We start from the raw sequence: 10,805 nt of genomic DNA on the forward strand, positions 1-10,805 counted from the left end.
TGAACCATCGAAATTACCGAGTTCTTGTTTTTTGTTGCTGTTTTTACTCTGTTCGTAAGTGGCTATTGATTGGATTTCATTTGTTGATTTGAAGTTATTTTCATTAGTGTATTTTTTTCAGCAGTGAATTTGGACATGATAGAAACGCACTTGTGCGGAATTATTACGATGATGAAGAGTTTTAGAGGAAAATATAAAGAGACATTTCTCGTAGGTAAAATGAAACGTTGGGGCAATATTGACTGTCAACGTTGAATTAATATTGGCTCTCAACGTTGAGTTAATGTTGGCTGTTAACCACGGGGCGATGCTAACTGCCAACGTTGGGGCAATGTTGGCTGTCAACGTCGGAGCAATCTTGGCTGCTGACGCTGGACCAATGTTGGCTGCCAACGTTGGGGCAATAAATCATTGAATCAAATTTAAACAACATCCTCATAGAACTTCCATTCGAAAACAAATTGCTAATTTATTAGCAAAAATATATTGACCACATTGTAACGAAAATAATTTTCCACTTATTCCTCTTGATTTCGAATCAAAACCCTCCAAAATACAATTCAGCTTTCCAGTTCCTTATATTTTACAGTGATTTTTCGTCTGATTTTTCTATCCGTGTAACAGCATACATATTCCTTCCAGATCTTTCAAATTGAATTGGAAGCCTCACCCCAAATAACAAAATTTGCACCGGTCGAAGATTGGATAGCTTTCAAGCGTCGCACGAGTGACATTAAACCCCTGGACAAATTCCTGGGAAAACTTCGTGCAACCTACGACTTCGTATTCCACAAGCCCGAAAACGTGAGCAACGTGGGAAAGATCCTATCCAGTGATAAGCCGAAGGAGACCGATACAAAGCCCTACAAATTCATTTTATCAAACTCCCATGTGACCGATGACTCGGCGAGTGAAAAAGAAGAAGTGACTGAGAGTCCGGTGTACGTGGAACTTCTTGGGGATGAGGTGATGTCAACGAAGGAGTCGTCAATCTCCAGAGTCGCGACTGATTGGGCCGATGAGGTGGAGACTGTAGAGCCCCTCAGTGAATTGGAATTACTCAATGATAATGACGATGATATTGACAGGCCCGGGGACACTGTGAACCCTCAAACGAGCTTTGAACTATCCGCTGCTGTCGCGAGGGCATTTTTACGATGGCTGAGTTCGATTATTGGGTTCACTCATGGGGCCTATCTCAAAATCACTAATTCAACTGGTGCTCCATAAAATAACAATTAATTATTAATTGTTATTGATTCATTATTGCAAGTGATAACAATTAAAGGGCTACTTAATTCAATCATTTCATTTTAATTAGTTATTGCATTTCAGCGTTAATAACAGTGTTAAAATTTCATGGCTGAAATTTCCGATGAGCTTCTTGAAAATTTTTTTGAAAAAAATTATCACATTATTGTTGCACTGATTTTTCATGAAACTTCTTCATTTAAAATTCAAATTTTATGAAATCTGTGGAAACTGTAACTGTTTGTTTTTCTTTCAGTGTAGTTTCTATTATTTTTCTTACTCAAGCCCGTAATATTCAAAGATCGTAAAAATGTAATTTTGAGTCAATTATAGAGGGCGCAATGGTTCCCCAAGGCGCGGATACTGGTAAAAGTAGATCGATATCGATCTCTCTACATCCGATATCCTTGAATATTTATTGAGGTATTGCGTGACAATTTGTTGCAGAAATTTCAAATATTATATCTCTCTCAAATATATTGAGTCATTATTACTGAATGATAATGAAAATTTTACGGAAATCACCCCACAGTCTTATTGCAGAGGGTTCCCGGCCTTTAAATTGATGAAAAAATGCATTTTCCATAAATCTTAATCATATTCAATGGATTAAAGAAAAAATTACGCACTAGTACGCGATTGGTCGGTACATAAGATATCTCCACAGATTTGAACAGAAACCTCGCAAATCTCGTCATTAGAAGGAAAAATATGGAAATTTTCTAAATATAAGATGTTAAAATCGTGACATTATCGCTTATAACAATTGATGTGGTGGATGGAATAGATAATATGGGATCTTAATTTGAAGAACTCGATGAGACCTTCAAATTGACATATGATATATCCCCGCTGGTCAAGTCTAAACCCTCAATAAATAGCAAGAACTGTCATTTCCGAGGTGTGACATAACGTAAAAAATGGAAACAATCTACAATAACTTACTGAGAATTGAATTAAATCGAACTTATCATACACCATTTTGAAGACTAGTAAATTCGCTTCAAAATGATATGTAGATATACAAGTCTAGTCCAGTTAGGATCATCAAAAAATCCAACTAAATTAATTTACCAAGTGAAACATAAAAATTTAATTTTCTCCTAAAACTCTCATAAGTTAAAGAAAAATTGACAGAATTAGGTAAATCAGGTGTCAAATTGAAGCTTCTTTAATAAGCTTTAAAACGAGTACATTTCATGCCTGGTTCATGAATAAGGAAGAAGCACTTGAGCATAGAAACCAAAGTATAAACCTTGGTTACAGACACGGATTTTTCTATAAAGGATTTTAGAATGTTTCTCGACGTTTAAAAATTCTGAAAAAAATAGAGTTCTTAGTTCAATCCTTTTATTAAGCGTTGGCGTTGTCCATTTTCTTCTTGGAAAATTTGTTTAGATAAGAGGAGAAAAGAAACGTCGAACAGATAGAAAAGCGACGCCGCGCCAACCGATGCGAGTGAGTCTCTGTCGACCGCTCGAGCGACAGTGTTGCTACATTCACTGTCACACATGAGATGCGCACATAGCAGTAAGGGCCAAGGTGGCAACAGCGCGCCCGGTTTACCTCGGTGTTCCCAGAATTTTGTACGCGCATACGAACGTACACACAGATATTCTCTAAAAATATCATATTTCGACGTTTCATGACATTCTAAGTAATTTCCAAGCAAAATTAGACAATCGAAAAACTGACCGATTACACAGCGTCCATTCAGAAGCAAAAAATCATTGTAAAATGTCCGCAAACTTGAGGTCAAATGGGACTCAAAGGAAATCTCTGATATTCAGCTACAAAAGTATAAAAGCATTTGAACTGGAGAAAAAATAGCCAAAGTACTTGGATATCCTTAAAACGACTATTTCAAATTTCACCTTTGAAATTTACCCGTCTGTCTAACCTCATAAAACTTATCAATACCCCCAATTTGGCTACCCCGAAACATATTACCGAAATAACATTACGTACAGGACGACGAATAAACCCATTGCCATTGTGTTGTAAATGAGTTCTCAGTATGCATGATGCTTCGCACAATTCCCACGTGAAGTGCCTGGCAACCGAGGTGTTACGAAGTAAACATCATTTCACAATTTGCTCCATTGCTCAAACGAATCCCAAGGTCATCAGTTTAAAGTCCCATTTACATACGTAATTCATGGATTAAAGAACAGCCAATGTTTATGTTTTCTTACTACATTTATTTTATTAAAAAATATTTCGGTCTGAAAAATACATGTAATTTATCATCTCGCTCTTACACTTAACTCGTTTTCCCCTTTTTTTTGGCAATCGGCGTATTATACATAACAATTTGTTATTATCCTAGATATTGAATTGTTTTTTAGTATTCAAATTTACCTAAAGGTGTACGCATTGCATTTTTATCTTGTTCATCTGGAAAATTCAAACTAATTGTTAATGAATTATTCATAAGTCTGGAGGATAACTGGAGAATTGGAAGATTGAAGATACAAATACTGGTGTTAATATGAGCAGAGTCTTTGGTTCTATCGCGTGCGATATTCCTTAGGACGTTATTAAGGCGCATTATTTCATCGAAATGAGCCTACAAGCAGTTTATAGCCCCTCGAAAAGGAAAATTCACTCGTTCACCTTTATGATATGGAATTTCAGATGAAATCATTAAATCGAGTGTATGAAAATGTTACACTGGACAAATTTTTGTAATAAAATAATACATCATTTTTGTTTGAATTCCTTTTCAAAATATTCATCATCTCGATTCAATCTGGAAGTTATTCCACTGGGATTTCTAACTCTAATGGAAAATTTCATTGACAATTATATGATTTTCCAATTCTTTTAGTACAAAATGAGTGATCAGATGAGAATATTTCTCCCTTATTTATCTCCATTTTCGAATTTTTATATTTACAATTAATTTTCAACTACCTGTAATCAATTATTTGTGATAATTAGGTTTTTGCATGATTTTTTGTTGATGAAATGATGGAATACGAAAATTGGATTGAAAAATATTAGATGTTATATTGTATACAACAATGAAATACGAGAATTCCATGAAAATATTTGCAATTTTGTTGTTTTGAAATTCATAAAAACTCAAAAAATTGTAGGCAATGAGAATAACTGAGATTATGAAATCATAATTCCGATATTTTTTTATTGTAAATGAAGAATTATGCACCATTTATAAGACAACAAATTATAGAATAAAACAGGGAAATAAGAAAAGTTAAAGGTTTGCTAATTTCGAAGAATCAAGAAGTCACAGACAATTTGCAAAAATACGCGACCATAATAAACATATTTTTAATTGCCTGTAAATCATGAATCTGTCATTCTTCCAAATAAAAAACCAGAATGTATCTAAAATCTGCAATTGAATTTCCATATTCCACTATAAAAAAAATACAAAACCCCAATTCTCCAAAAATACAAGTAAAAAAGTTTCGGAATAAAAAAATTTGTTCGCATATTCGTTCCTCTAAGTACACCTCTGCCTAATCACGATTACACGAAAATTACTAATCTCACAAATTCATTCACAACATTAATTTCACTCTTGCGACTAGCAGACTAGAAGTAATGATAAAAAATAATTGATAAATGTTTTAAAGCTAGTCTACCAATGACCTATTCACGTGATGTGTCCAGACAGTCGTTTCTTTAATCAATAAAAACCATTAAATCCACAATTTTTTGGGGGAGAAATTACTGATTGTGTGAATGGGTAGAACTAGTCGCTTAAAAAAAACATCATCACCGATACGTACTAATTACTGGCACATTGAATGTTCTGCTTGAGCGATTAATGAAATCAATCGAACACGTAGCTGATTCACAGCCCCTCACGATAATCACGCAGTCATTTTCATCTATCGTATCAGAGATTCATTACTCCGAGGAACTTAAAAAACAGTTGATTCTTGATTAAGGCAAATTTCTAAACTTAGTTGATATCCTATTAGTACTATGCGAGAGGTTAAAACTAATCCGACAATTCTCTATGCACTCATTACCATTGGAAAAAAAACCAGTCGAGTGGTTTTCTTGTTTGTTCTATTATTTTAGGAGCATCAACCATCGATTCAGTTCAATTGAAACTCTTAGTCTTATTCTGGTGAGTCTTTGTTGCCTCATTCAAACGTTTGTTTTTTTTAATTACAAAATGTTCCAATAAGTTTTCAATGAAAATTTGTACAAAAATGAAATGTAAGAAGTTGAAACCCAAAGAAAAAAAAGGAAAAAATGTCAAGAGATTATTTTCGCAGCCGTGAAAATTCCCCGTGAAAAATGTATGAATAATTTCCCTTCGCAACTCTCGTTCTGGAGGCAAATCCATAATTCAGGGTGTGATTACCCAACATATCCATTTTTCTAGGTTAATAGAGAAATTAAACTTTTATGCTTATTCTGTTGAGTGTTTGTTAACTCATTCAAATGTTTTAAGTATTTTTAAAATTTGTACAAAAATGATGAAACGTAAGAAGTTGACGAAACTAAAGAAAAAAAGGAGAAAATGCCAAGAGATTAGTTTCGCAGCTGTCAAAATCCCCCGCGAAAAATGTCTGTAAACAATTTCTTTTTGCAACTCTCGTTCTGGAGATAAATCCATAATGAAGAATATGATTTGCCAATATATCACGTTTTGCCAGTTTAATACAGAAATGAAACTCTGATTCATATTCAGTTGATTTTTTGTCACTTCATTCAAACGTTTCAAGTATTTTTTTACTTGCAAAACGTTTTAATAAATGTTTTAGTTAAAATCGGTACAAAAATGATGAAACGTAAGAAGTTTAATGAAACTAAAGAAAAAAAAAGAGAAAATGCCAAGAGATTATTTTTGCAGCTGTGAAAATTCCCCGCGAAAAATGTCTGTGAATAATTTCCCTTTGCAACTCTCGTTCCGGAGATAAATCCATAATGAAGAGTGTGATTTGCCAACATACCACCCTTTGCGTTTAATACAGAAATTAACCTCTTATTACTATTCTATCGAGTCTTTTCGAAACGTTTTAAGTATTTTTCAATTCCAAAACCATCCAATAAGTTAATTAAAATCTGTACGAAAATGGTAAAACGTAAGAAGTTGAACAAAACTGGATAAAAAAGAGAAAATGTCAAAAGCTCATTTTTGTAGCTGAGAAAATCCACAAAAAATGTTTTTCAATAATTCCCCTTCAAGTCACTCTTCCCGAAAATAAATCCATAATTAGAATAATGTGATAAGTCGTTGGATATCACGTTTTGCCAGTTTAATACAGAAATGAAAACCTTTCGCTTACATAATTACAATCATTCTCAACTAAAACTAAGATGGCATCAGATACCTCGTATTCTGGGGCAATATTTCGTTCATATTAACAGCCTGTTGCTGATGTATTCCCTCCTTCATTTGCTCCTTGAAGGCAGAGTACGTATGAATGAAATGTTGATCCTTCTGTAGGTTTTGTATGTGCTGTAGGAATGTTGTGTCTTGCTTCATGAAATTTCCATCTTTCAATAAGAAGCTGAGCTCTTGCTTGGGAATGTCCATTATCGTGTCGGCATTGTCTTTGGAGGTATCAGGGAGACTCGACTCCTTCTTGGATTTGGATTTCCTGATGCCCAGGTGGGTCTGTGTGTGCTTGTTCAGATGGTCCTTTCGGGAAAAGGCTTTTTGACAGACTGTGCAGGTGAAGTTCTTGTCACCAGAGTGAATTACGTAGTGCCTGGTCAAGTGTTCATTTCGTTTGAATGCCTTTTGACACACTGGACATTTGAAGGGCCTCTCGTCTGAGTGGCCTCTCATGTGTTGATCCAGATGCTCTTTTCTCTTCAACATTGCGCCGCATTCTTTGCACTGATATTTTCGCTCCTGGAAATAATAATATGAATGAATTAATTAGTTACAATGCTAGAAAAACAGGACGAAAATTTTGATAACAGAAAAATTGAAAGTGAAACAGTAGGTTTTGACCTAAAAGATCTGATAAAACATCTTATGTTATAGTGAAGTAAATTCTATCCAAGTAAATCTCCTAATGCAATTATTGATATTCATTAATTTAAAAGATATATACAAAATATTCTGGATCAAAGTCTTTCATAGGAATATGAATTCTAACAAAATGTGCAGATTGTCTTAAAAAAATATCTCTTAAATATATTTCTAATAATTTACTAATAAATCCAGAGGGTTTTACCACGAAATTATCTTCATGTAACATTTTATGAACTCAAAAAAAACCTTTTGCCGTTGTTTCCAAAACAAAAATTATTTCCCAGATATTTAAAATACGAGGTGAAATAAATCACATAAAATCATTAATAGCCGCTGACTCACGTATACGATTCATAGACATTGCATTTTATTATAAAGCCTTTAATTTTTCAATTTTATTCTCTCAAGCTCGAGTAATTTGACCTCCCGCTCTTCTATTAATAAAAACCCATTCGAATTTTCAATTCTGGAGACAAATGAAAAAAATTGTAATTATCTTTCAAGAGCCTGTACAGAAAACTGACCCAAAGGCATTAGCAATAATTTTTTTCCATCCAATTCTCCATAAATTAGCGAAAAAAACATTTTTCAATTTCACAAGTACTTCTCTAATTTTCCCTGAACCCATTAATTTTCTGCAATATTGCTTAAACAACTGATCTTCTCAATTCTTCAATTTCCCCAAAATCTCTAAAACTAACAGATTTGAAGGAATAGACAAGAATTTTTTTTACGTAAATCTCCACGAGTTAAAAGTGAACCTTGTTTAAATTTCTCTAGTCCTTTCCCTAGCTTTCCCTAAAACCACGAGTTTTTCCGCGATATTAACAAACTAAAATTTGCTTCCCTCAATCTCCAATTTTTCTAAACCACTTGTAAAAATCAAACTAAAATTATACCTGCACATGTCCCTGAATATGCTGTTCAATTTCCGCTTTCTCAGCAAACGCCAGTGTGCATTCAGGACAGCAATAGAGCATGGAGCCATCGAGTGCCATGGCAATCTTAATCTCCCCCACTTTCGCCCTGAATTTCATCTTCTTCTCGACCTTCGGGGAATCCGTCTGCACCTGCTGCTCCACCTTGACATTCTGTCCTTGAGGAACACTCTGCTGGGTGCCCTGGGTAGTCTCATGCTCATCTATATGTACATTCAGATCGATGGGATTGATCTCCGGCATCATCTGATCGGAGTTCATGTAGTTGCCGTTCTGAGAGCTATTATTTCTAAAATTTGGCACACTTGGGATGTTGAGGATATTGTTCTGGGGGTTATCAGACTTCTCCTCCTTGTACTCCTCACGTTTAACAGGATCACCCTGGAGTTTAATCAGCTGCTGCAGGGTCAGGGGTAATGTTGTGGCCTGGAGCTTCTGCAGGTATTCAGCCATTGCTGCGCTCTGCTGCTGAATGTGAGCTGAGGAGTCGTTAATCGGGTTCCCTGAGTCCTCACTGCTCCTCATGTCCTCTTGTTTAACTGTGGGAGAGTCTGGCTGCGAGGTCGGGGGGAGGTACATGTTTGGAAGGAGCCGCAGACTGTTGACACTGGACTGACCACCCAGCAGAGAATTATTCTGACTGTAGTTCGGGATGTTCAGGGGTTGAAGGCCTTGTTTCTCGCACAATTGCATTAGGGCGTTTGGGTTAGGCCACGGCAGGAGGGATCCTGCGTATTTGTTTGCTCCGTTTGTCTGTGAAACAATCATTTCGTATTTCAGAAAGGATTTACCACTGAAATTTTAATCAATTTCGTAATTGAAAATTCGAAATTTCGGGAAAAATAATGGAAACTGAGGATTTTAGTTAAATTATCCCATGAAAATTAATAGAATTCAGGAAATTTAGGTAAATATCTTCTTGGATTTTTAATTAATTAAAGATTCCGCGTGATTTAATTGAATTCAAAAGACATTTTTTTTCTCAGTGCATGTTCGAGATATATGGGGGGAAAAAATCGTGACATTTGAAACAGCAATGAAAATTCAATCAAATTTCAAAATTTTGAGCAGCTGAGAGAGGAGAATTTTCCTGTTTACTTGAATTTTCAATGCATCTTGAGTTCAACTGTTCATCGAATTTCGATTTTTCTCTAAAAATATATCCGTAAGATCGAATTGAACCAATTGCACGTTGAACTAGTTTTTGAGGAGTACATGGAAATTGAAGGGTGATAACAAAATAAAAAGAGATAGTGGCCCATTTTTAGTCCTTTTCCTGCTCTGAAAAAAATCATCATAAAAATGTTCACAATCATCTACCCCAATGTGGAAATTCAAGTAAGATTCTCGTCTCCCTGCAGTTCAAAAATGTTTTTATTCCACTGAGGTACTTCCTTAGTCAGTTATAGATTGTGAAAATTTCGTAATGTGCTAAGGACCCAAAATGTGGTTTGAAAAACGGTTCCCAAAATTTAAGGTATATCCCAATACAATACCACCCAAATGTTACTCCCTATGGATTTCCGGAAAAAATTCTAAGTGATTTAATTCATTGCATTCTCATCAGTTATTGAGTTTTTTTATCCTCATAGGTTGTTGATGAAAGCAACAAGAACTATTTGAATCAAGCAAGAAATTATTTCACGAAATTTCCATTTTTTAGAGTTGAATCTTCAAAAAAATTCACTGTATTCTGAATTTATCATTCTACCACCGATTTGTTTTTTAAGAACATCGAACGAACTGTTTTCTCATAAGATGGAAAAGCTAAAGCCTGCCTTTCCTTATTTATTACCTCCTAAACTGTGTAATACAGCTACTTAAAATTTTTTTCAATAGCTGGGAAATAGTATAACCATTATCTATGAAAAACATAGGCAGAATCGTAAGAAAAAACTGTTTTCTAGGAATATACCTTAAATTTTCTGTAAAATTTCAAATTTCATGATTTCTTCCCTCCTAAATCGAATTGAATCAATTCCACTTTGAACTAGTTTTTGAGGAATTCATGAAATTTAACGGGATAGCAAAATCAAAAAAGGTAGTGGACCATTTTTAGTCCTTTTCGTACTCTGAAAAAAATCCTCATAAAAATGTCGAGACTCATCTACTCCAAAGGCGTCGATTTAAAAAAGCTCTCTCATCTCATAAACTCCAATTCTTACCAATGAATTTTGCTTTCCATGCTCAGATCCAGCAGCAGTCGTATAAACACTATTTTGTCCTCCACTCTGATGTCCCAAACTCCCCGTATAACCCGAACTAGATACTGAATTTGGCCTTGACGTTAATTCCGAAAATTGTGGCAGTCCCTGAATCCCGTGAACTTCAGTGAAATTCATCTTATCGTTACAATAAACAAGGTGAGCAACGCTATCATGCGTGCACCCCAACACAGCCCGCCACCACGCAACGCCAAGGTTGCGTCTTAACCTAAAAATCACAACTGCACGAAAAACTCAATCCAAACAGCACGATTTAGTCGATATTTCTCTGCCACACTGATCACTTTTTCTCATCACTTCATTCATGGTAAAGTTATTGAATTAAATATCCTAATGACGGTGGAGGTTTAGGTGATGATTGTTTTAATAAAGAAAGGGAGAAATAAATTGAAACCGAAATCGTGTGAGGGGACAGAG

At 35.0% G+C, this 10,805-nt stretch overlaps 2 protein-coding genes across 2 annotated transcripts; one reads left to right on the forward strand and one right to left on the reverse strand.

Annotated features, from left to right (window-relative positions):
• Nucleotides 1-307: 307 nt before the first annotated feature.
• Nucleotides 308-1,230, forward strand: LOC107035689. Its single transcript, XM_015253237.1, has 2 exons — nt 308-394; nt 643-1,230. The coding sequence occupies exons 1-2, from the start codon at nt 308-310 to the stop codon at nt 1,228-1,230; spliced, it is 675 nt and encodes a 224-aa protein (XP_015108723.1).
• Nucleotides 1,231-3,432: 2,202 nt separating this feature from the next.
• Nucleotides 3,433-10,802, reverse strand: LOC107035699 (zinc finger protein with KRAB and SCAN domains 5). The gene is made up of 3 exons (XM_015253247.1): nt 10,329-10,802; nt 8,125-8,916; nt 3,433-7,099 (listed from the first exon to the last, which is right to left on the reverse strand). The coding sequence occupies exons 1-3, from the start codon at nt 10,503-10,505 to the stop codon at nt 6,554-6,556; spliced, it is 1,515 nt and encodes a 504-aa protein (XP_015108733.1). The 5' UTR covers nt 10,506-10,802; the 3' UTR covers nt 3,433-6,553.
• Between the last annotated feature and the right edge of the window lie 3 nt (nt 10,803-10,805).

The sequence above is a fragment of the Diachasma alloeum genome, unplaced genomic scaffold, assembly GCF_001412515.2.
Source record: "Diachasma alloeum isolate Michigan unplaced genomic scaffold, Dall2.0 Dall_scaffold_00200, whole genome shotgun sequence".
In the NCBI taxonomy this organism is placed as follows: domain Eukaryota; kingdom Metazoa; phylum Arthropoda; class Insecta; order Hymenoptera; family Braconidae; genus Diachasma; species Diachasma alloeum.

Bases quoted from the DNA above. Each gene is read 5' to 3' on its own strand.
- LOC107035689 (XM_015253237.1), top strand. From the start codon at position 308: ATGCTAACTGCCAACGTTGGGGCAATGTTGGCTGTCAACGTCGGAGCA. The intron at 395-642 runs GTTGGGGCAATA...TATTCCTTCCAG, and splicing joins GACCAATGTTGGCTGCCAAC to ATCTTTCAAATTGAATTGGA.
- LOC107035699 (XM_015253247.1), bottom strand. From the start codon at position 10,505: ATGAATTTCACTGAAGTTCACGGGATTCAGGGACTGCCACAATTTTCG. The intron at 8,917-10,328 runs GTAAGAATTGGA...ATTGTTTCACAG, and splicing joins ATGGAAAGCAAAATTCATTG to ACAAACGGAGCAAACAAATA. The intron at 7,100-8,124 runs GTATAATTTTAG...TATTATTTCCAG, and splicing joins ATATTCAGGGACATGTGCAG to GAGCGAAAATATCAGTGCAA.